At 41.3% G+C, this 26,432-nt stretch overlaps 1 protein-coding gene across 1 annotated transcript; it reads right to left on the reverse strand.

Annotated features, from left to right (window-relative positions):
- Window positions 1-2,500: 2,500 nt before the first annotated feature.
- On the reverse strand, window positions 2,501-6,154 carry Tslp (thymic stromal lymphopoietin). Its single transcript, XM_035438740.1, has 5 exons — window positions 6,121-6,154; window positions 5,850-5,986; window positions 4,978-5,145; window positions 4,411-4,545; window positions 2,501-2,608 (listed from the first exon to the last, which is right to left on the reverse strand). Exons 1-5 carry the CDS (start codon window positions 6,152-6,154, stop codon window positions 2,501-2,503), a joined length of 582 nt encoding a protein of 193 aa, XP_035294631.1.
- Between the last annotated feature and the right edge of the window lie 20,278 nt (window positions 6,155-26,432).

Genomic DNA, 26,432 nt, shown 5'->3' on the forward strand with positions numbered 1-26,432 from the left:
TATAAGCCCTCCACAACTTTTATTCAGAAAATCATTGAATGCTGTCATTTTCTGGACCCATTGGAGTTTTTCTTCGGATGACACTTCTGGTTAGGCAATTTAGAGAAAGACTTGTGGGAGTGTGCCTGACCTGATTTAAATCTAAGCAAAAGAAAACTAACTGGTCAATTTGTTAAGAGCTAGTGATGATTGCTTATTCAGCTCTACTCTGAGTGTCTCTAGACACTGGTTCTATCTTACTTTTGCATCTAAGTATTCAGCTCAAACCTCAACCCAGAAACCTTGGCTCATGGTAGGCACTTCTTAAATAGTTACTGGTTGCTTATTGTTAGCTCCTCTTTGGTGAATAAGACAAGTTTGGGGACATTTGACTTTCCTTTTCTTTGATGGCTCAGCTGCAGCACTCAAAACAGTTTTCAGGCTCACATGTCTACTGGAGGGAATAAGCTGTTTCCACATACCCTTACCTGGCCTGAGCTCTGCAGCCAGGGTTGCCTCTCCCGACAGTGCTCAGAAGAACCGAGGATAAAAGAGAGGGCGCTTTGCAGCAGTGTGCCAGAATGAACTTAACTCCTACTGTCCACTTTTGCTAGTTCCATCTATACGGAGACAACGAAAGATCCACTAGTGCAAAAAGTATAAGAAAATGATGCACTCCAATTGTATATCTAAATATTTTCAGCCAACTATCTCTGGAGACTTTTCTCCTGCATGGAGGGTCAGCGACATATAAAAGGAGCTGTGGCCAATGGGATGTTGCTGTAAGTGGAGGTAGAGATGAATAACACAGGGCTGCCAGAGCCATTCCCACCTGAGGGGCCTTTCTTTCCACCCAGAGTCAAGATGTCATCCAGGCCTAAGCTGCTGCCAAGGGCTATGTCTTGGTCCATATTCCAGCCACAGCTGGGGTCTGTGTTGAGGTCTGTGGCCAGTGTCACCCCAGGAGGCCTTAGGAATCATGTGAGATGAAATCAGAGGACTACACTGAGCCAGTCCCACCCTTCACTGCCCTGGGAAAGCTGGCCTTACCTTTTGCCGGCCATCACAGCAGGAGAAGTGGCTCCTGCACCTGGGAGAGAGGACCCCCATCCCTCATCACAGTCGAGGATGAACCTACCTACCTAGAGGGTGTGCATGTAGGGGAGGCAACTTTGTCTCTGCACTCAGGCTGGTGGCCCCAGTGGTTCGATTTGGCCTACCTGGCTAATGCCCAAGCCCTCAACTGGGTCTTGGGTTGACCCACCCTAGCATCTACTCCATCTGGTCCTGCTGGAGCTCTTGAAGGACTGGTCCTGTGGGACAATACTCTCAAGATCTCCAAGATTCGGGGCACCCACAGGATACTCCAGAAGAGCTCTGGTGAGGATCCAGCAAGGTTGGTGTACCAAAAACCAGAGGCAATGGACATCTGCCAGTCAAGCTGATGGGACAAAGGAGTATACTATATGACACACCAAAGCCTCCGGTGCCATCTGGACGGATGGAGAGGTGAGAAAGAGAAGCAGAGAGTTTTCTGTTCCTGGTGTGGCTTTTGTTCTGTTTTGGTTTATTGGGGTTGCTTTTGTTCTTGCTTTTGTTTGCTTGCTTGCCTACTTCATTTTGTTTTCTTTAGTGGGGGGCATAACAGGGACAAGAGAGACTTGGGGGAAGCAGGAAGTGAACAGAATTGGGATGCATGATGTAAAACCCCAAAAGATTCAATAAAGAAGCCTTTTTTAAAAAAAAGATGTGAACAACAGTGATGTCATTTAGAAAAGTATGTGTTAATTACTTAACCAATGTAAAGTATCATTCTAAAGAAAGGAACTTGAGAATTATTCTATTAAGAAATTTATTAGTTACAAAGCAGCATATATATTTTCAAAAGTGCTCACAAAATAAATTAGAAATACATTATATACAAGTTTAAATATATATCTTGTAGCTGCACAAAGGCACTTTGGGTCTGCCTGTATCTCCCACTGTTGTCTGTTAGACACTTTTAAAGCTGGATTTACACAATAGTTTCTTTCAAGTTTCACACACATCTTCAGACTGCTTCATTGTGGCAGCAACTGCTTGCACAGTTTCCTTTGCTGTCATTTTCTTCTTAGTAAAATTTTAGGATAAGAATGTTAGAAGAATCATTACAGATAGAAAAATTCTTGCTCTTGAACAGAGTTTAGATGCTGTCACTGGCTCCAACTATTTTTTCCACTTTCAATTCCCTTCCCTACTCTACTTTTGGGTTTCTCCAGAGTAAGGTGTCTGCAGGTGCAGAAGAGAGATGCTACTCAGAAGCCAGCCATTAACAGAATAGATATTTCCATTGACATTAGAGGGTCTGTGCTTATCTCCCATTAAAGTGCCTATACCAAACAATAGCAATTTGCCAGAAATAAGTTTAAGAATCCCTTCTGTAATTAAAGATTAAACATTAGTGTTCTTTTAAATGTCACACCCTTAGTATTCTGTCTACTAAAAACATGATATATTTCCCCCTATATAATGAAAGATAAGTTTAGTATTTTAGAGTTTGAAGAAGGGAATGCCACAAGAACTGTATTTGTGAGGTTTGATTCAGGCAGATGTCTTTGACTTCTAGCTTCATTTCCTGAGCATTGTTTCTCTGTGGAATAGAAGAAAACTCAACATTAGTTTTGCTATCTTTAACAACTGGTGAGTGACAGCTTATGTTTCTATTTATAACCCTTTCCCAAGAAATTCCCCAAATACATGTTCACTGTATGATTGCATGTGCTTCTCCAAAGGAAGGCCCTGCCTCTCTCACCTCCTCCTCCGTAAAGCCTCTGCTAATGGTTCAAACAGTTCTTTCTGAAACACTTCTGGACCTCACAGTAGGTGTCATTTCACTTGGCTCTTACTGCTATTGCATCACGGGTATTCCCCAAAACACTGAGTACAGAGTTTTATAAATAAGAGACATTAGTTACTTATTGCATAATTAAATGTATGAATAAAATTACAGTTTCATGATCCCTTTGACAAGATAAGCTCCCAGAGGGCACAAGCTGTCTTTTGTGTCTTGGTAGGCATAATTCAATCAACTCAGGCTGTTTTTCAAAACTCAAGGTTTCTTGCTCACACATCCACCTTACTAGATACCTACAGACCCACTCTGAAGAGGATTCTGGCATAGTTCTTCAAATGAATTGCCCTAGAGTCATGACAGACTGGGTCTCCTGGGGATAAAAGTTACTGGCTTATTAAACAGTAATGTTACATCTTCTTCAGCTTCACCTTTGGGCTAGGAAGAGGCTGAGATAAATTCCTCCAGGTTGTCCCCCTTTCACACAAAGTTTATAGATTTAATCAAGTCTGTCCTCTGGGCTCTGGTTATTGCTAAATTATACTGTGTCTATCTGAAGATTTGTTAGGGTCTTCATGAAAAGAAGGCACTGAGCCAAACAGGTTTCTTAGATGGCTGCCTAATACTGTTTTACTCATGCAAGTTCAACCTAGGTGGCTTCCACTTCCAGCCTGATTGAACTCCTGGGTTCAGTCTTGAAGCCCCCCAACACAAGACAGTCTTATCTACATTTACATTCAAGTGATAGACAAAGTCCACTAAGTTAACCAGTTTACTTGTGCATGCACACCCAAAAGTCTGTCTTAATCATGGCATCATGAAAACAAACATTCTGCTTGCCAAGTGAAGCAGATGCTGACGAACTGTTATTATGTGTCAGGCACTGTTCTAAGTGCTTTCACATGTGCTGACTCACTTAGTTCCCATAATAACCCTGCATAGGAAGCATTAATATCATCTCTGCTTTACCAAAGCACTGTAGGCTAATTACTTTATCCAAATCTCGGTAGCTCAAAGTTAGGCAGGCTGTCTCTGAAGTTCCTAGTCTTAATTTTCCACTCATTCATATCTAACTGCATACACAAATAATTTGTGAAAAGAGATTGCAATTCCACACAAGCAGGGGAGTGAAATAGGGTAGAAGATTAATGTAAATGTTAAGGAAAAGCACATTACTACAAAGTGACTGTCTAGGCAGAGAGTGAACAGCAACCTTTTAAGGGGCACCAGACCCAGGAATTTTGGGGGTGTGGATTGTGTGCCCTAGAATTGGGTTTTTGAACTGTCATATTTCAGGAACCAGGAGAATAATCTGCTACCATGGGAGAGAGGATCAATGATCACACCTTGAAACACCGACTTAGAGTTAGAACCAAAATTCAAACCAAAGAACAACAAAATGGAACTCTAGAGATAGACTGTGTTTGTGTGTTTCTGTCTAATTAAGCTCGACTGACCACCTGGTTCATTTGCTCCCTAAAAGATAAAATCAGAATCAACAACAACAACAACATAAATCACTGCACTTAAAGCCCCGGGTTAACTCAGGGCTCTTTTTTCCCCACTCATTGTAAAGCTAGCATATGATGTTTGCGACTTACCTGAGTTTCTGAGTAGCCTGGGCATTGACTAATGAGGGTCGCTTTCGTATGCAAGGCGAATATTTCCCGGGGGAGTGACGGGCAGCCCGGGATAGGATTGAGAGTAAGGTACTCGATTTTCATGAGACAATCTGTCTGCTCACAGAGTTCAGGGAGCAAAGAAAACGCCAGAAATTAAAAACTGAATGAAAGGGGCAGGGAGGGGTTGGGGAGGAGAACGGAAGACACGACGAAGGTGTTTGGGATCAGAATCCAAAGTCTGGGTTGAGAGAGAAACGGAATCAACCCACAGGAAGGAGGGGCCTGGCAAAAGTAGCTCCTACTGGAAGGGTTTCCACCCCTGCTGGCTCCGCCCAGCCACATAGGAGGTTGTCAAGAGCCAGCACAGACGGTAGATGCCCGGGGTCCCTGGGAGGTATCAGGACTTTGTTCCTCCGGGTTTCCCATTGGCCTTTCTTCCCAAGGCAGAAGCGATTGCCTACTGCAATCTTGTTCCGCCAACAGGGACTTTATCTTTCTAAACCCAGAAGTGGCGCCCTAGACTGCTTGGAGCCTTGCTCTGGAAACCCAGATGTCTCCTATCGGCTCAGCAGCCAGCATCTCCTGGAGCTCAGCTACCGCCTGAGGGGTCTTCCCCAGCTCCCTGCCCGGTTGCCTGCCACCCCGGGGAAAGCCAGCACAGCCAACAACTTCACTCACCGAGTTGTCACAGACCTCGTTTTGTTCGAACAGACTCTGGAAGAAAGCAAATTGGGATAAAGATCTGAGTCGGAGGGAAAATCGTTCCCCAGACCTTTGCTTCCAGGCTTCCAGGGCTCTCTGAACGCAGTTTCAACCCAGTGACTTGACCCTATGTGATGGACAACGTGGTGAAACATTTAGTTTTCTGCTTTCGCTAGCTTTACAGAGGGAGCCCTAGCCCCACCCAAAGCAGGCATACCTGCGCCTAGCGCTTACTAGCCACTTCCAGCAAAGGACCATTCTTTGAAAGTCTACAGATGTTTTATAGCCATCCATTTTTGCCACCAACTCACACTATACTTAAGAATGTGGATTATTAGAGAAATAGCTACTACTCTGTATTTAAAAGAAATTAAAGTGTGCCATATCTCACAGCAGTATTCTGAAACATCTAGAACACTAGAAAGCCACAAGGCACAGCTCCATGGCTTAGCTGCCCCCACTCCTGAGTTCTTATGTCACAAGGATTCCCCCTGTGTAGCCAGGAGTAGACTAATATCCATAACTATTACCAGACTCTGCTTGCTCCATAAAAACCATGTGTATACACATTTTATATGCCAAGGTATTTGAAATACCACTTCTAAGAAAGTTTGGGGATAATTTTTTCCAAATTATTTTCCTTTTCTTGAAAGTTAATTTGTGGCTTGTGTGATATGCAGCTACCTCCCCATTTTCAAGAAAGTCTCTCCACTTACCCCATTCAAATATTCAAACAGGTCAGGATAAATTGCTTCAGAATACATATTTGAAATCTCCTCGAAGTTACAATTAGAAAAATTGTAAGCTAGCACCAACTGTACCACTTGCAAGATGAGGAGGTCCCTGAGAAGAACTGAAAAGACACACCATAAAAAAAATGTTCACTGAAACCCAGTTCCAACTCGGTTTCCCATGGAAATTTCCCCTCCACGCATGCAGAGCCTCTAGACCTGCAAGCACTGTGCTTAGGCATCAGCCCCAACCCACCTCCCCAGTCCACATAAGGTCCATATTCACCCATGCTGTTGCCTGAAGTTGGAGTCTTCCTGATGCTCCAGTGCTTTCTGGCTCCATATATATAACACCTAAACGCCTACGGGCTCTTTTCTTCTAGGCCAATGATTTTCTTTGATGTCATTCTTTCTTTATAGAATTCTAAATTGATGATGTAAAAGAAAAGAAATAGGGCTAGCCAAATCTATGGAATTTTATTTAACATTAGCAAAATTATCAGGAATTTCCCTCACCTTTCTCCTTTTAAAAAACTTTGCTCTAAACACTTGCTACATGCTTGGATATGCTTTTAGGGATGGATACTCTACTGTCATTTTGACATCTTTCTCCTACTGTACGGTTTCTATGACTGGTCCTTTCTGCTTGGGGAAAAACACCTTCTGCCACTTGCAGTCCCTCTAAGGGATTGTTACTGATGCTTTGCCACCCTGAACACCCAGAAAGTTTCCTTCGTGGAGTTTGAGCTGGTGCTACTGAGCAACTCGGTGTTCAAAATGATACATTTTGGAGGAGTGCAGCCTCGGGCTAAGATAACTAACTGAGACATCAAACTGGGACTGAGGGAATTGCAACCAAAACAGTGGGAATGGGAACAATGAAAAATTAGAATGTATGAAGAAAGGTTCAATGAGTCTCATCTTCAAAACTTTCAGGATGAGCACCTAAGCCTGATAAAGAAAAGTGGAGGTGGTGGGGAGGCACTTCATGGGCTGGGGACTCCTATACCCAATTCTAAAAGTGTAAAGTTTTCTAAAAGCATAAAGTCAAGCGCCCAGCCACCTTCATAATTCCATTATCTAGGGCTTTGTGGAGTGGAGATACCCCACCAGGAATTGCGGGGTTTCATAAAGTGAACCGTGAGGTCTGGTCTGCAGTTGTAAGCTGCTGGGGACCTGTCCAGCACGCTCACCTCCTGGAATAGGCAGTTTCTGACTTGCTAAGCTGCGCAGGCTTCCTGTCTCTCCACCCCCCTCCCCCCGCAACCAGCCTGAGAAACTTTGGGTGGCCTCAGGCCTGTGTCCCAGCACCAATAGCAGGGATGGAGAAAGGATCTAGATGGCGGGTTTGGATTTGTACTTCAAATCCTTGTAGATACACGGGAGGGAGTACGAAACAAGTACAGCCAACTGAGTCACGGAGAGCGCCTGAGAGGATGTCTAGCAGCCTTCTGATTGGAGCAGTGCCAGTACCGGGAGCAGGCAGTGAAGACCAAAATCGACCCAGCTGTTGAGATGAACCCCTACTCTGCTGGAGCTCAGCCGGCTGCCCCAGGCCCTCCTAACACTCAGTCCACTCCCCCCTCTCTTGCGTGTCAGAGCCTGCATCAATCTGGTCCTTGGGAAGTTCCTAGGAGTCATCGCTCAGAGCGATGAGGTTGGGCACTCCACGTGAGTCCCTACAAATGTCACAGACCACGCTGAGCCAGGGAAGGAGCACAGAGATTGGTAAATGATGCGGGAAAAGCACAGATTGGAGCCAGAGGTGAACTTTTCCCAGAAGGTCTTCAACAGCTGGACCCAGTTCTCTGGTGTTAGTGTTAGGACTAGAGAGAAAAGATTGCAGCGATAGCAGAAGGGTGTAAGAAAGCATCTGCTTCGCTGATGACTTTAAAGACAGACTTTTCCGGACCCCTGCAAGTTTTAAACTTAAGTTATGATAAAATGCTGGGAACGTAGCATCACCGCCCCACCCCCCTTCCCATCGCTACTTCTCGAAGTGATGTGGGAAGATGCCAAAGCCTGATTCATCTGGTGTGACATCAGACATGATTCTGATCAGCAGCTAGATATTGCACAGGCAGAAGATCCTGATGTGGTCACTGAATTAGGATAGTTCCAAGGGACAAAGGAAAGGAAATGGTGGCTGATTTTGTTGTCCCAGCTCATTTGCCTTTCCCTGTAGGGAACTAACTTCTTTATTGGTAATTGTGTGGTCTTTCAGGTCACTTGAGCTATATTGCTTTTCTGCTCGAAACTTTTAGGCAGATTCACTTGCTGCAGGGCCCGGGAGTAATTGCTGATGGGGGCAAGAATGTCACACAACAACCTGTTTTTCCCGGTAAGGTTTGGCTTGCATTCCCCCTCGGGGTGCACCCAGCCTACCTGTCATCTTTTGTTTCTCCTTTAAAACATGAGTCTATAGTCTATGTATGTCTAGGTAGATCTGAGGAAGGCATGGAACATCCTTCAGGGACTTTAGAAGGCATCTCCTTGTCAAGCACATCACCTACATATTTGTCCCTTTGGTATCCAGTTTCCTTGCTGGTAATTATGTGACATCTTATGTCATTTCAATTATATTGACTTTTCCCCCCTCAAACCTTTTTGGTAGACTCACAGTTGATTTCTGCCTATTGCTACTGTGTTGACTCCAAGCTCTTTCTAGCCTTTCTTCCTTTATTTTTTCAGGCCTCCCTCAAACAGTATTCTAAGGTAATATACTCTGAACATTTCCTGAACTCGCCTCTTCTGGATCTTGTTATGGGATTCTGATCACAGAGCTGTGACACCAGGCTTCAGGAAAACAACTTTTAGCTGTGCTAACACAGGCTGGAGTTAAAAAGAACTGAATCCCGAGCCTGGCAAGATGGAGTCCTTTAGGATTTTTGCATCTTTGTCTCCCATACATGGTACCTGCATTTCACTGGTTATATTAAATCATAGGGTGGGATTCTAATGTGAAGGGAGGAGAAGGAAGCACTTTTAGGAGAGTTGTGGTGGGGTGTCATGAGTACTCCGGGGTGAGGGTAGCAAGAGAGATGTCACATGCACCCAAGGACACAGACCTAACCTCCTCAGGTGTTGGCTTGAGTTGTACAATACTCACCCCATTTCACATTTCTCCTACCTGGGGTATCACCCCGCTACCTTTGAAGCTGTACTTATTTGGGCTTCTATTTTATTGTGTTTAATTACATCATGTTTTGTTTTGTTCTCTCTCTCCCTCTCTCTCTCTCTCTCTCTCTCTCTCTCTCTCTCTCTCTCTCTCTCTCCTCCTGTGAGATCCTTCAGCTAAGATGTGTTTTGTAATATTGATTTGTTCAGTGTTCATTTGTAATATTCATCTGTTCAGTGTTTTTTTTACTCACTCTGAAGCACTTGAAGTTAATATAACGATGCCAAAGTTAAAATCCAAACCAAAACAAGAAAGCAGGCAGGCAAAAACAAAACACAAGACAAACAAACAAAAAGCAAAAAAAATAAACAAAAAACAAAAAACAAACTAAGGTAAGAATGGAAGCAAGGGATGAGGAAGTGAGAGTAGGTACAGGGAGGCCATAGAACAATCACTATTAAGATTTGGGGGAAAAAAAAGACAATTGAGACAAAGGGAATAATTGAGCTTCCAAACCACTGGGGCATAGTGAGGACTGTAGCAGGGACTACAGCTTGCTCATGTATTAGGAGAAGTTGAGTTATCTTAGGCCCTAGATATCACCATAGCCACCTACTGAAGGGAGCTTGCTACACAGATTTCTTTTGGTAGCTCATTGCTGCCACCTTCTTGGAATCTACTTAGGTCTACCTGGGGCAACCATCAGGCCAGGGCATCTTGGTGGAAATTCCTGTGTGCTGAAAAGCTTCCTGTTTTTATCTTATTCCATGTATTTAAATGCTGAAGGTCTGAACAGTATCTACATGTGCAGTTTGGGAAATCCTAGGTTGGATTAAGTCCGGGGCATCTTTCATTTGGTAGGAAATAGGAATGAGGTCATTGGTAGATCTGGGTGACTACTTAGGGAGTTTAGCAATATTCTCATCCATGGGCCAGGCCCAAAGATGATCCATGGCATAACCATCCTTTCCCCTACTCTCACTAGAAAAATATTCACTTGTTTCCTCAACTTTTAAAATAGTCTCATTCTTTGTTTGTTTACTCATTCTTTCTCGTCCCCCTTTTGAAAAAGAGATATTTGACACAGTGTCTCACTCTTTAGCTGGCCTTGTGATTGTGGCAGTCCTCCTGCCACAGCCTCATAAGTACAAGAATGACAAAAGTGAACTGCCATGCTTTATTTTCTTTCTCTTTCTAAATTTATTTCTTTACCCCATTTCTTCAATTTGTCCTGAATTTCAGTTTTCTTTTCTCTCAGCTTTCTCCCCTTTCTCTTATAAATCTCTCTTTTCTTTCTTTTTTTCAAGTTATCTTGCCCAAACTGGCCTCAAGCTGCTGAGCTCCTTGCCCCAAATGTCTCCATACATAGTTTGTCCAGTATATTTAAAGTTTTCACTCTGTTTAAGTTTGGGAAATAGAGCCAAATTTCTATGGAAAGTCTGCTTTATTTTTAAATTGTACTAAATTATAGAAATTGTGAATTTAAAAATGGGAGTGATAGCAGACAGATTTTATTGAAGGAATGGGGGAGATGCCCTTCTTTGTAATAAGAAATATTGATGACAGATGACAACCTTAGTTTGGTACCATTTTATGATGTGTAACAGTGGACCTTTCCCAAAAGATCATTTTCTTTGTGTCCCAGAAGTATGTGTATTTTTCTGATTCTCTCAGATGTTAGTTGCATAATTTCCACCTCTTGCACAAGTGAAAGCACATACTTTCTGAAGTAAGATTTATTTATTTATTTATTTATTTATTTATTTATTTAAAATTTTTTATTAGTTCAAATTAGGGAACAAGCTTGTTTCACATGTAAATCCCTTCTCCCTCTCTCCTCCTTTCACCCCAACCCTCCTCCCCCACCCCCAACCCCCCCCACCCCATCCACCCTCCACTCCCCAGGCAGGGTAGGGCCCTCAACGGGGGCTCTGTAAAGTTCACCAAATCTTCCTGTGCTGGGCCTGGGCCCTTCCCCATGTGTCCAGGGCCAGAGTGTAACCCTTCATATGGGATGGGCTCTCAAAGTCCCTTCTTACACCAGGGAAAAATACTAATCCACCACCAGAGGCTCCCTGGAGTGCAGAGGCCTCCTTATTGACATCCATGTTCAGGGGTCTGGATCAGTCCTGTACTGGCCTCCCAGACAGGATCTGGGGTCGATGTGCTCTCCCTTGTTCAGGCCAACTGTTTCTGTGGGTTTCTCCAACCTGGTACAGACCACTTCGATCTTCATTCCTCCCTCTCTTCAACTAAATTCCAGATTTCAGCTTAATGTATGTCTGTGGATGTCTGTCTCTGCTTCCATCAGCCACTGGATGAGGGCTCTAGGATGGCATAAAGAGTAGTCATCAATCTCATTTTAGGGGAAGGGCTTTTAGGTTATCCTCTCTACCATTACCTGGATTGTCAGATCGTGTCATTCTTGTAGGTCTCTGGAGATCTCCCTAGTTCCTGATCTCTTCTTGGACCTATAGTGAAGCATTTATTTTTAAAAAATTTATTTTTATTTTATGTGTGTAGGTGTTTTGCCTGCATGCATATATATGTGTCATGTATGTTCCTTGTGCCACAGAAGTCAGAAGAGGATGTTGGATCCACTGGAACGGATATTACTGACTTTTGTGAGCTGTCATATGTATGCTGGGAACTGAACCCAAGCCCTCTGCAAGAACAGTACATGAATGTTCTCAATTGCTAAGCCATTGCTTCAACTTCCTTGTTGATTTGTTTATGTTTTTCTTTGATTGGATTCACTTTGGCATAGTGACTAGGAAATATGCTGTATGGTTTGTGATAATTGTCCATTTTCCTCACTTTTTTGTATTATACATTATGTTCAAACAGCTTTGTTATGGATTTGAGCAATTGAATTCACAACGTCCCCTTAGACCCTTTGAGACATGGAAGATAGGAACATAAAATGAGAAGATTTTCTATGACCAATGTGACAAAAAATCCTTTCATTTTATTTTACACTAGGACTGTTGATAAAGTGCATAATCAGCCCATGGCTGAGAAATATTAGAAGTTTTGACTTAGACCATGGAGACACATTCATGAAAACTTAATGCTTATAATCAATTCTGTGTATAGTTTTGCTTTCAGCTGGCATGAAAAGTAAGAAGGCCTTGCTTTACTTCACTATTATTTTTACACTGTATAAGTAGTCGGTAACACTGTATAAGCAGTAACAGGGAAAAAATGGTTTAAGAAGTGTAAAGGATAAAGCTTATTAAAATGGTCCAGAAGAGTTGTAGGCGAATGCATATACTTTGCAAACACAGTTATGCTGTACAGCTTGCATTTTGCCTCTGTGTAAATTCTCTCTACTCTTCCCTGTTCTGTATTATATCCTGGGGAGATGACCCACAGGTTTTTGCTCACAGGCTATCTTTAGCCAACACCCCCCACTTCTGGTTGAGTGTAACCAAAATGAGATACTAGCAAGAAATGAAAGAGAAGACTGAGAATAAACCAAGAATCTTTATTGACTCACTCTTTTTTTTTATTAGAAACAAGCTTCTTTTGCATGTCAATCCCGGTCCCCTCTTCCCCTGCCTCCCCACCCCCATCCCAACTCCTTTCTGCTCCCTAGGGAGGTTGAGGCCTTCCATGGGGGAATCTTCAAAGTCTTGACTCGCTCTTTCTGTTGGCCAGCTGGAGATGGGATACTTTCTCCTACTGAGACACAGATTATTTATTGAGCCTTTTCACCTTGCTCTGACAGGCTCTGAAACTATTCCATCATTTTGACGTTTTTGATCTAGGGTTGCTAACAGCTCCAAATTATTTCTCATTGGTGTACTGCCCTATCCCCATAGTTACAGTTTGGCTGTGCCAGACACATTGGCCTGGAGTAACTTATCAATGACTCTTCTCTTTACTTTCAAAGGTAGAACAACTTATAGGATAAAATAAGTGGTTATTATTCATTTCTTTTCTTATACCATTTGTAGATAGACAGTTTATTAAACCATACTACAGTTATAAAGGTGGAGTACACTCTGTTTCCCTATGAGCCTCTGACTGACTCAGGTAACTGCAGGTGTGATCAATGTGTCATCACACGAAGTCACATCTAATGATCTCTTTTCCTAACATTATTATCTATTTTGTGATACCATAGTTCTATAACCATTGCAAAGGAGACACTGGCCCTTAATATAGTTGTCTAACATCTAGAAGCTGTGTCCTTATTCTGAACTGTGAAAGATAAGTTATAAGAAATTCTTAATTTTACATCTTAAGTGGCTTTTTTCATAGTTGACAACACTTGTCAGGATGTGCAAGAAAATCATGAAGCTACTAGACCCAAGATAGAAAATGTAAGGCATGCAACATAATTTCAACATTTGGGAATCTGACTCTGAAGGATCATGGAGAATCCAGTCTCAGCAACTTAGTAAGATACTGTCTAGGCCGGGCGTTGGTGACGCACACCTTTAATCCCAGAACTTGGGAGGCAGAGGCAGGCAGATCTCTGTGAGTTCGAGGCCAGCCTGGTCTCCAGAGCGAGTGCCAGGATAGGCTCCAAAGCTACACAGAGAAACTCTGTCTCAAAAAACCAAAAAAAAAAAGATACTGTCTAATAAAAACACAATAGAAGAAACAAAGAACATCAATACAAAAGTACAGTCAACTTTTTTTCCAGAAATAAAGTCATATTTTTCCAGAAATAAATTTCTGTAAGATAAATTCCTAAAAGTAAAATGTCTAGGTTAGTGATATATTCATTTATAATTTAGACATTGTTTATCTATCCATCCATCCATCCATCCATCCATCATCCACCCATTGACATACCAGTAAAAGTCTTGTACAATTAATTCCCTACCAATGAAGGAAGTTATTAAAATTATTGATTTTTATTTTTACTAAATTAGTAGAAAAAATTAGTGAACTATTTCAGGGTTGTTTAAATTTTATTTTATTATAAGCTTTCTGTTTTTAGTTGGTTACTTTAGCGTTTATAGTACATCTCTTGAGTTTGTGTATACTTAAGTGGTGTTTGTATTTCCTGTTTGGGAGCGTCCGCTTAAATGCTTTTCTGATGTGTAGTCTAAAGGATTGTTGACAATTTTTTTTATTAATTTGAAGGTCATTACAAATTAGGGAGATTATTCCCTTAAGTCAGGTGACTTACAATATTATCACAAGTTTGTGATAATTTGTTTTTTTTATGTTGCATATGCAGATTTTACCAATAGAGATTTTTTCTATTCTAGTAAAATTCACCAATGCTTTTCCTCTTCTCTTAAGGGTGTCTTTGTACATCTCTAGACAACCTGGCTGGAAGAAGTAGGGCTATTATGTTAAGTGGTATCTGGATATATTTTCTTTATTAATCTAGCCATAATATTTTTGAAAAACATTTTCTTTGCATTTATATTTTCCTGATCAAACTTGTGGTTGAAAACATTGCAAAATTTGAATCAACAAGATTTCTCAGTGGGAAAAAGTGCTGGCTGTGCAATCCTGAGAATCTGAATCTGACCCTGAGAACCTACAATGAAAGGAGAGAACAACTTCTGAAAGTCGTCTTCTACCTGCTCTCATACATTTGTGCACGCATGCGCGCGCACACACACACACACACAGAGAGAGAGAGAGAGAGAGAGAGAGAGAGAGAGAGAGAGAGAGAGAGGGAGAGATATGAATATTTGATAAAGCTGGGTGTGGTGGAATGTAAGGATCTCTGAGTTAGAGGACCAAGAAAACTTGGTAAAACCATGACAAAGTTGATCTCATTGTTGTTTTCCTATCTTGCTTAATTTAGTTTTTTAAATTTCTTTTCACAGATCCACTTTTTTACCTCAGCAGTGTCTTAAGGCGTTGATTAATTCCTGTGTTTCTTCTCTTCTCTAACTTCATTCATTTAATTTTCGTCATTTCAAACACTTGCTGGTGATTTGCTTTCATCTACAGGAAAACATGACTTGACTGTCGTGTGTATATTTGATGAAGATTAGTTGGAATTGAATGTCACCTTACACCATATTCAAGGTTCAGTCTCAAGTACTGAGATTACACCACAAAGCCAGCTCACTGGATATGCATTGTCTCATGGATGTGGTTTTTTCCTTTTTCTCCTTGTCTTGTCTCAACTACTTTATCACTCTCCCTATGGTTGTCTGATTAGTCATCCTTTCTTTACTCTGCCTGTCATTTCCTCTCATGGGATTCTAAGCATTGTCTCCTTATGGCAAGTTATTACCAAAATTGATGATCTCCCCAAGCCCATGCTTTGTTTATTTACAATTTATTAATTTTAAAATCAAATTTCCCAATATTACTTTTGCATTGTACAAAGTTCATACTACATCAAACCATTTTGTCTCTCCAAATTACTTTTAGTTATTTCAACTTCACCTCTGCTTGTTTGCTTTGCTTTTGGTACCATATCTGCTTTGAACTTTGGTAGTCTTCTAGACCAGCTCTTGCTTTGCCATCCTGACAGTGACCTTCATTTTATTTTTCACTCCTATTTTGTAACAAGAAACACACAGCATTAGCAGCAAATTATTAATGTTGTAGCCATTGGAACGTTAGTAATGCTTATGTCTTGGGCATAGTAGACAGATCTACCTTCGATGTTTTGGCTTCCTCAAATCAGTAAGCTGTTATGAAGTAGCTGTCCAAGTTTGTACAGTCCTGAGTACTACTAGTAGAGTATCTTTAAGTTCATAGCATTCATTTCTTTGTCTGTTGCCTGATAAAATACAAAATGGCAAAAGCAACTTAAGGGAAAAGTTTATGTTGGTTTGTAATTTAAAATGCGGTTCATCATGTCATGTCAATAGAAGCTTAAAGCAGCTTGTCATGTAATATCCATAATCAGGGATTAAAGATTGATGAATCAATGTTGTTTCAATTCACTATCTCCGTTTTATACAGTTCAAGACCCATGCCTAGACAAAGGTATTGTCTATTTGTGGTGTGAGTTTTCCCACTACATTTAACCTAATTAAGCTAATCCTCTACAAGCATGCCCAGAGGCTAAACAATTTCAAAGATTTGTCTGGAGGATTGTCTCCTAAGTGATCCCAGTTTCTGACAAGTTGACAGTTTGGGTAAACAGTCTTTTAGAAGTATGAGTAGAATATCAACATATAGTGATATTCTACTATATATATAGTGGAGTGCTGGAGCTACTAATATCAGTATATATTGAAGGACACAGAAGACATTATTCATTACAAACAATCTTCATGCTGGTGGAGTGGGAGAATTGGAGAACTTAGTTTATGCATTTCATGGTCATACTTAGATCTGGCACAGACAAGCTTACAAAAATGTTAGAAAAAAAAAGCACTCAAGAAGCTAGTCCCCAAAACACCAAATAATTAAATTAAAAAGTGGAGTACAGAACTAAATAGAGAATTCTCAACAGAGGAATCTAAAATGGCTGAAAGACACATAAGAAAGTGCTCAACATCCTCAGCCATCAGGGAAATGCAAATCAAAACAACTCTGAGATACCATCTTATTCCTGTCAGAATGGCTAAAATCAAAAACACCAATGATAGTTTATGCTGGAGAGGATGTGGAGAAAGGAGAACACTCCTCCACTGCTGGTGGGAGTGCAAACTTGTACAGCCACTGTGGAAATCAGTATGGTGACTCCTCAGGAAAATGGGAATCAGTCTACCACAAGATCCAGCAATCCCACTCTTAGGCATATACCCAAAAGAAGCACATTCATACAACAAGGACATCTGTTCAACTATGTTCATAGCAGCATTATTTATAATAGCCAGTACCTGGAATCAACCTAGATGCCCCTCAATTGAACAATGGATAGAGAAAATGTGGTACATTTACACAATGGAGTACTACTCAGCAGGAAAAAAAAAACAATGGAATCTTGAAATTTGCAGGCAAATGGATGGAACTAGAAGAAACCATCTTGAGTGAGGTAACCCAGTCACAAAAAGACAAACATGGTATGTACTCACTCATATGTGGATTTTAGACATGAAGCAGGGGATTGCCAGGCTACAACCCAGAGAGTCTGGGAAACAGGGAGGACCTTAAGAGAGACTTTCTTGTTACCCAGGAGAAGGGAAATCTTACAGGATCTCCTGTTCAAATTGGGAGAATGGGAACAGGGGAGAGGGAATGGGAGTAAGAGAGGTAGAGAAGAGGAGGGGAGAGGAGGACATGGGGGAGCAGGAAGGTGGAGTCAGGGGAAGGATAGAGGAGAGCAAGATAAGAGATACCATAAGATAGAGAGAGCCATTTTAGGTTTAAAGAGAAATCTGGCACTAGGGAAATTTCCATAAATCTACAAGGATGACACTAACTGGCAATTAAGTAATAGTGGAGAAGCTACCTTAAATACCCTTCTTCGATAATGAGATTGGTGACTACCTTATATGCCATCCTAGAGCCTTCATCCAGTGGTTGATGGAAGCAGAGGCACACACCTACAGCTAAACACTGAACTGAGCTCCTGGAACCCAGTTGCAGAGAGGGACGAGTGATGAGCATTGGGGTCATGACTGGGCTGGTGAAACCCACAGAAACAGCTGACCTGAACAAGGGGGAGCTCAGGGACCCCAGACTGATGGCTCAGTGGCCAGCAAGGGACTGATCTAGACCCTTTGAACTTGAGTGTCAGTGAGGAGGCCTCAGTAATCTATGAGGCCTTGGGTAGTAGACCAGTATTTATCCCTGGCACACAAATGGACTTTGGGAGCCCATTCCACATGGAGGGATGCTCTCTCAGTCTGGACACATGGGGGAGGGCCTAGGCCCTGCCTGGGATGATATGACAGACTTTGGAGATCCCCATAGAGGGCCTCACCCTCCCTGGGGAGCAGAGGGGGGAATGGGGTGAGGGCTGGGGGGGGTTGGTTGGGGCGGGGAAGGAGTGGAGGGAGAGAGAGCTGGGATTGACATGAGAAGCAAGTTTGTGACTAATTTTTTAAAAAATTAAAAAATTTAAAAAAGATGTTTATTTTTCATGATTTCTAATTTGCAGTATGATTCACTTAAATATTATTTTTATGATACCATGTTTGTATGTTGGAGATCACTAGCTATTCTCCAAAACTTATTTCTTCTTTAGCTAGCAGAACTGTGTCTACAAGGTCATACTTCAGCTGTACCTAACTTAACTAACAGTGACATAACACCCAAACAGGGCAAACAGGATAAACCTTCCAGTCCAAAGCCAAGTAAGACTGTAAAATATGTTCATGATATCTTATAGGGTATATCTTATTTAGAAAGCTATTAGCTCTAGCTTTACCCTTTTCAAGTCTTATGAACTTTAATTAAGGACACTATCATTTAGAAGTCAGTTGTTTCAAAATCTCTTGTCTTTTTCCCTTCCCTAGGTGGATTCATGCATGTATCTCTTAGGGTCGACTTTGTTCCTAGATTCTCTGGTGTTGTGGCCTGTAGGCTACTTGTCCTTTGCTTTATGTCTAATATCCACTTATGAATGAGTACATATTATATTTGTCTTTCTGAGTCTGGGTTACCTCACTCAGGAGAGTTTTTTCTAGTTCTGTCCATTTGCCTGCAAATTTCAGGATGTCATAGTTTTGGTTTTTGGTTTGTTTGTTTTTTTAACCACTGAGTAGTACTCCATTGTGTAAATATACCAAATTTTTCTTTCCATTCTTCAGTTGAAGGACATCTAGGTTGTTTTCAGGTTCTGGCTATTACAAAATAATGCTGCTATGATCATAGTTGAGCAAATGTCCTCATGGTGTGAGTGTGTTTTGGGTATATACCCAAAGGTGGTATTGCTGAGTCTTGAGATAGACTGATTTCCAATTTTCTGAGAAACTACTGTACTGATTTCCTGAGTGGCTGAACAAGTTTGAACCACCACCAGCAATGGAGGAGTGTTCCCTGTACTTCACATCCTCTCCAGTATAAGCTGTCATCAGAGTTTTTGATTTTGGCCATTCTGACAGGTGTAAGATGGTATCTTGCAGTTGTTTTGCTTTTCATTTCTCTGATGACTAGTCAGAGAAATTCAGCATTTCCTTAAGTGTCTTTTGGCCATTTGAGATTCCTCTGTTGAGAGTTCTCTGTTTAGATCTGTATCCTATTTTTTTTTTTTACTGGATTGTTTGGTCTTTTGATATTGAGTTTCTTGAGTTCTTTATGTATTTTGGAGATCAGTCTTTTGTCAGATGTGGGGTTGGTAAAGATCTTTTCCTATTCTGCAGGCTGCCATTTTGTCTTGTTGACCATGTTCTTTGCTTTACAGAAGCTTCTCAGTTTCAGGAGGTCCTGTTTATTCATTGTTTCTCTCAGTGTCTGTACTATTGGTGTTATATTTAGGAAGTGGAATCCTGTGTCAATGTGTTTGAGGCTATTTCCCACTTTCTTTTTTATGAGGTTCAGTGTGGTTGGTTTTATGTTGAGGTCTTTGATCCATTTGGCCTTGAGTTTTGTGCATGGCAATAGATATAGACCTATTTGCATTCTTCTACATGTCAACATCCAGTTATACCAGCACCATTTTTCCATTTTATAATTTTAGCCTTTTTGTCAAAAAATTAGATGTTCATAGGTGTGTGGATTAATATCAAGGTCTTTGATTAGATTTCATTAGTCCACCTGTCAGTTTTATGCCAATACCAAGCTGTTTTCATTACTGTGGCTCTATAGTAGAGTTTGAAGTCAGGTATGGTAATGCCTCCTGAAGTTCCTTTGTTGTACAAGATTCTTTTGGCTATCCTGGGATTTTTGTTTTTCCATATAATGCTTAATATTGTCCTTTCAAAATCTGTGAAGAATTTTGCTGGGTATTGCATTGAATCTGTAGATTTCTTTTCGTACGATTGCCATTTTTACTGTAATTCCTACCTATCTAAGAGCATGGGAGATATTTCCATTTTCTAATGTCTTCTTTTGTATCAAATTTCTTAACCTGAAAATAAAGAAATATGGGTCTGAAAAGATAGCACATTGGTTGCTTGTGGTGGTCTGAATGAGAATGGCCCCCAAAGTCACATAGGTTTGAATACTTGATCCCCAGTTGGTGGAACTGTTTGGGAAGTATTAGGAGGTGTGGCCTTATTGGAGGAGGTGTGTCACTTGGGAAAAACTTTGGGGTTTCAAAACTTCAGCCATTTATAGTTAGCTCTCTCTCATCTCTTGCTTATGGATCAAGATGTAAGCTTCTCTGCTACTGTTCCATTGCCATGTCTGTCTGCCTGTTGCCATGGTTTCTGCCATGATGGTCTTAGTCTTACTCCTGTAAGTGTAATGCCACAATAAATTCTTTATAAGTTTCCTTGAACATAGTGTCTTATTACAGTAGTAGAAAAGTAACTAAGACACTAATCTTCCAAAAGACTGAAGTTTGATTTCCAGAACCCACATGACAGATCCAGGGGATCTGATGTCTTCTTCTGGTCTCTGCAAGCAGCAAGCACACATGTGCTGTACAGATACACATGCTGGCAAAACACTCACATACATAAAAGAAAGTAAAAATATAACTACAGTATTTTAAAAATATATTTGACATTGCAGTGTTTTGTTTCTATAATTTTTTTCTTCACATTGTGAAGATGGACCACAGAAAGGAAACAACATTAAAATGTAGTGTCTTAGCCAGGTGGTGGTGGCACACACCTCTAAATCCAGTAATTGGGAAGCAGAGGCAGGTGGATCTCTGAGTTGGAGGCCAGCCTGGTCCACAGAGTGAGTTCCTGGACAGTCAGTATAACACAGAGAAACACTGTCTCAAAATTTAAAAAGAAAGAAAGAAAAAGAAAAAAGTATTGTCTTGTTTTTATTATTAACCAGTTGTTTTATACATGAATATTAAGTGGTTCATTGAAATTAGCCAATTATCCACAGATTATTTTGGCAAAGTTGTTTCAATAAAGAGCTGAGTATGGGTAGAGCTGCCTATTGTCTGCCATTTGTCTACATAATTTTTATCTTCATGATCATCTGTTTTTTATATAACATTTTCTATGTGCTAGGCTCTGTAAATACCTTAGAATATTAACTTAATATTACAATAATAAAATGAAGTATAAACTCTATGCTCCTATATTATAGGCATGAAATGGAGTCACAGGTTGGTGAAGTAGCTCTTCAAAAGTCACATTGGTAGTCTGACACAAGAACTGGGGAAGAGGGAGTAGTTACCTAGATGGTAACAAACAAAATATCCATTGCTTCCCATCCTTGGACTGAACCCAAAGCATTGACCATAATAAGCAAGTACTCAACTACTGAGTCACATAGCAAGCCCATAAGCCTCATTCTTCAAAACACACATGTAACATATGTACACACAAACATGTCTTAGAATAAAATAACACAAACAAGAATGTATCTTATGTGGTGCTGGGCACTGTGTTATAATCATCATACACACTGAACATTTCATTATTCATAACCACTCTATGAGGTCAAACTATAAGTTTGCCCATAGCTGACCATTTCTTGGTTACAAACATGTCAGAATAATCATAAGGTTGAATCTATTAATATTATTTTTCAGTGTTAAAAGAATGGACATTCTGTCTGGTTAGGTGACTTTCTAAGGTCACATAGACTGCAGATGATGGTGCTATGGCTTCAAAAAGTTTATCTGACTCTAGACTGCATGCTTTGAACCAAAATGCTATTCTGCTTCTCTTCCACAGAACTTTATTTGTATAGCTGTATATTCTGACCCTCTGTTTCCTGTGTCCAAGCGTGCATGCACATGCTTGTAAATGACACTGCTTGCTGTGGCTCCCTGCCACTAAGACCACTCTAACGCCTTTCTGATTAACATTCCCCTTGTGCGCTGGCATCATTGTGTACGTGTTAGAAGTACATAACCTCATCCATCCCTAATCTCAGCACTATATAGTCAGAGCCTGCCTTTTAATGGATTGTCCATTGAAGAATAGGTGATTCACAAGCAGCAGCAGATCACTGGAAACCCACTCTAAATCACAGGGCACTGGAAGCTTTTCCATGGTGTGGAAAGTCAGTTAACACCCCCATGTGGAAAGACACAGATGGGAAGGGGAGAGCTGTTCTTCCAAAGGCTTTATGATCATACATTCAGATATGTGGTACTGACAGGAAAAATTTTGTAACATGTTTGAAAACTTCTGTGCAAGGACTCCAGCTGAACTGAGGTTTTGCTTGAGTGGCCAGTCCAATGACTTCTTAATCTTTCTCTATCACATTGACCTATTTGCTCTGTCTCCATCAAATGCACCGCTCCTGAAAATGTTAGCAAAACTTTTATTGTATAGTTTAAAGAATAACATGCTCAAAAAGTGTAAATAAAAAGCTTACTCTGTCGTAGGGGAATTCACTTGGTTCTGATTCACATCCTATTAACTGAAGGAAAAGGCCATTCCCTGTGCTGATAAAGTACTCACAGGAAGAAGTGTTTGAGTTAGGTAGAATATGAATCAGGCCCAGGGAAATCCCAGGAGCTACAATCCGGATTCTGAAAGGACCCAATGATCATTTTGGTCTAACATAACAAGTACAAAGCTAATAAAAAAAAAAGGCCAGAGGTGAAAAAAATCTGCTGAAGTGTTGGGTCAGACCCATACAACATGTGATACAATATCATGCACACACACACACACACACACACACACACACACACACACACACACACACACACACACACACTGACAGACCTGTGAACTGCTAATTCAGAAGAAGGAGAGAAGACAATGAGTAAACTAATCATCTACTCTGCCTCTAGCTAGATTAGGCAAGGGAAATTCATGAGATAGAAAAGATTAAACCGATTCACACATAACTGACATCATCCTAATCATGTTTATATTCTTTACATCAAGAATAATTATTTTGGTTTCAAATGGGAATTATTAGTACCTACTTAAAAATTCAAATGGTGGAAAACGATATTCAGAGACATTTTCTTATCAAATTCTTGGTTTCTCCCATTCTATTTTTTTTGTCAATTCACTGTTTTATTTCTTTTTTCCACTTTTAAGTTAGACACAAGATTGTTTTACATGGCAATCCCAGTTCTCTCCCCCTCCCTTCCTCCTCTTTCCGCCACTAACACCCTACCTATCCCATACCATTTTTGCTCCCAGGGAGGATGAGGCCTCCCATGGGGGTGGTCTTCAGAGTCAGTCATATCCTATTGGATAGGGCCTACGCCCTCCCCCATGAGTCTAGGCTCAGGGAGTATCCCTCTATGTGGACTGGGCTCTCAAACTCCATTCCTATGCTAGAGATAAGTACTGATCTACTACAAGAGGCCCCATAGATTTCAGAGGACTCCTCACTGACACCCACATTCATGGGGTCTGGATCAATCCTATGCTGGTTTCCCAGCTACCAGTCTGGGGACCATGAGCTCCCCCTTGTTCAGGTCAGCTGTTTCTGTGGGTTTCTCCAGCCTGTTCTTGGCCACTTTGCTCATCACTCTGCAACCAGATTCAGTTCAGTGTTTAGCTGTGGATGTCTGCTTCTACTTCCATCAGCTGCTGAATGAAGGCTCTAGGATGGCTTATAAGTTAGTCATCAATCTCATTATCAGGAGAGGGCATTTAAGGTAGCCTCTCCTCTGTTGCTTAGATTGTTAGTTGGTGTTATCCTTGTAGGTCTCTGGACATTTCCCTAGTGCCTGATTTCTTTTTAAACCTAAAATGGCTCCCTCTATTATGGTTCTTTTATCTTGCTCTCCTCTATTCTTGCCCCAACTCAACCTTCTGCTCCCTTATGTCCTCCTCACCCCTCCTCTTCTTCACTTCTCATTCTCCTAGCTCCCTCTCCCCTACCCCCATGCTCCCAATTTGTTCAGGAGATCTTGTCCCTTTCCCCTTCTCTGGAGGATCATGTATGTCTCTCTTAGAGTCCTCCTTGTTTCCTAGCTTCTCTGGTGGTGTGGATTGTAGGCTGGGAATCCTTTACTCTATGTCTAAAATCCATATGTGAGTGAGTACATATCATGTTTGTCTTTTGTGATTGGGTTACCTCACTAAGGATGGTTTCTTCTAGTTCCATCCATTTGACTGAGAATTTCAAGATTCCATTGTTTTTTCCTTTGAATAGTACGCCATTGTGTAAATGTACCACATTTTCTCTATCAATTCTTCAGTTGAGGGGCATCTAGGTTGCTTCCAGGTTCTGGCTATTACAAATAATGCTGCTATGAACATAGTTGAACAGATGTCCTTGTTGTATGAATGTGCTTCTTTTTGGGTATATGCCTAGGAATGGGATTGCTGGATCTTGTGGTAGACTGATTCCCATTTTCCTGAGGAATTGCCATACTGCTTTCCAACATGGCTGTATGAGTTGGCACTCCCATCAGCAGTGGAGGAGTGTTCCCCTTTCTCTACATCCTCTCCAGCATAAACTGTCATTGGTGTTTTTGATTTCAGCCATTCTGACAGGAATTAAATGATATCTCAGAGTTTTTTTGATTTGCATTTCCCTGATGGCTAAGGATGTTGAGCACTTTCTTCTTTTCTTTCCTTTTTTTTGTTTTTGTTTGTTTGTTTGTTTTGTTTTTCGAGACAGGGTTTCTCTGTGTAGCTTTGGAGCCTATCCTGGTGACCAGGCTGGCCTTGAACTCACAGAGATCCACCTGCCTCTGCCTCCTGAGTGCTGGGATTAAAGGCGTGTGCCACCAACGCCCAGCGCTGAGCACTTTCTTATGTGTCTTTCATCCATTCCTCTATTGAGAATTGTCTATTTAGTTCTGTACCCCACTTTTTCATTGGATTATTTGGTGTTTTGGAAACTAGCTTCTTGAGTTCTTTGTAAATTTTGGAAATCAGCCCTCTGTCGGATGTGGGGTTAGTGAATACCTTTTCCCATTCTGTGGGCTGCTGTTTTGTCTTGCTGACTGTGTCCTTTGCCTTTCAGAAGCTTCTCAGTTTCAGGAGGTCCCATTTATTAATTGTCAATCTTAGTGTCTGTGCTTCTGGTGTTATGTTCAGGAAGCAGTCTCCTGTACCAATTTGTTCAAGGGCACTTCCCACTTTGTCTTCTAATAGGTTCAGTGTGGCTGGATTTAAAATTAAAAACAATATTATTTTGCATACCAATCCCAGTTCCCTTTCCCTCCTGTCATCCCATGACCCCTACCAACCCCCCCTTCCACTATCCATCCACTCCCCAGGGAGAAAGAGGCTTCCCATATGGGATCATCAAAGTCTGTAACATCATTTGTGGCAGGACCTAGGCTCTTCCTCATGTATCTAGGCTGAGAGACTATCCTTTCTTAGGGAATGGGCTCCCAAAGCCCATTTGTGCACTAGGGATAAATACTGGTTCCACTGCCAGAGGCCCCATAGACTACCCAGGCCTCCCAACTGACACCCACGTTCAGGGGGGCTAGTTTGATCCTATGATGGTTCCCTGCTGTCAGACTGGGGTCCATGAACTTCTGCTTGCTCAGGTCAGCTGTTTCTGTGGGTTTCCTCAGCATGGTCCTGACATCTTTGCTCATCACTCCTCCCTCTCTACAACTGGATTCCAGGAGTTCGACTTAGTGCTAAGCTGTGCGTCTCTGCTTCTGCTTCCATCAGCTACTGGATGTAGGCTCTATGATGGCCTTTAAGGTAGACATCAGTCTCATTATTGGAGAAGGGCATGTAAGGTAGCCTCTACGCTATTGCTTAGATTCTTAGTTGGGGTCATCCTTGTGGATCACTGGACATTCCCCAGTGTCAGATTTCTCTTTAAACCCATAATGGCTTCCTCTATTAAGGTATCTCTTTTCTTCCTCTCGTTCTCTATTCTTCCCTGGACTGGATCTTCTTGATCCCTCATGTTCTCCTCCCCCTTTCTCCTCTCCTTTTTCCCTTACCAAACTCCCCTGTGCTCCCAATTTACTCAGGAGATCTTGCCCCTTTCCCCTTCTCCAGGGGACCATGTATGTCTCTTTTAGGATCCTCCTTGTTCCTCAGCTTCTCTGGGGTTGTGGATTGTAGGCTGGTTATCCTTTGCTCTATGTCTAATATCCACTTATGAGTGAGTACATACCATGTCTGTCTTTCTGTGACTGGGTTACCTCACTCAGGATGGTTTCTTCTAATTCCATCCATTTGCCTGAGAATTTCAAGATCTCACTGCTTTTTTTTCCCACTGAGTAGTACTCCATTGTATAAATGTACCACATTTTCTTTATTGATTTTTCAGCTGAGGGGCATCCAGGTTGCTTCCTGGTTCTATCTGATTACAAACAACGCTGTTATGAACATAGTTGAACAGATGTCCTTGTGGTATGAATGTGCATCCTTTGGGTATATGCCTAAGAGTGGAATTGCTGGATCTTGAGGTAGACTGATTCCCATTTTCCTAAGAAACAGCCATATGATTTCCAAAGTGGCTGTACAAATTTGTATTCCCACCAGCAGTGGAGATTGTTCCCCTTTCTCCACATCCTTTCCAGAATAAACTATCATTGGTGTTTTTTATTTTAGCCATTCTGACAGGTGTAAGATGGTATCTCAATATTG

This window comes from Cricetulus griseus, chromosome 2, assembly GCF_003668045.3.
Source record: "Cricetulus griseus strain 17A/GY chromosome 2, alternate assembly CriGri-PICRH-1.0, whole genome shotgun sequence".
Lineage (NCBI taxonomy): Eukaryota > Metazoa > Chordata > Mammalia > Rodentia > Cricetidae > Cricetulus > Cricetulus griseus.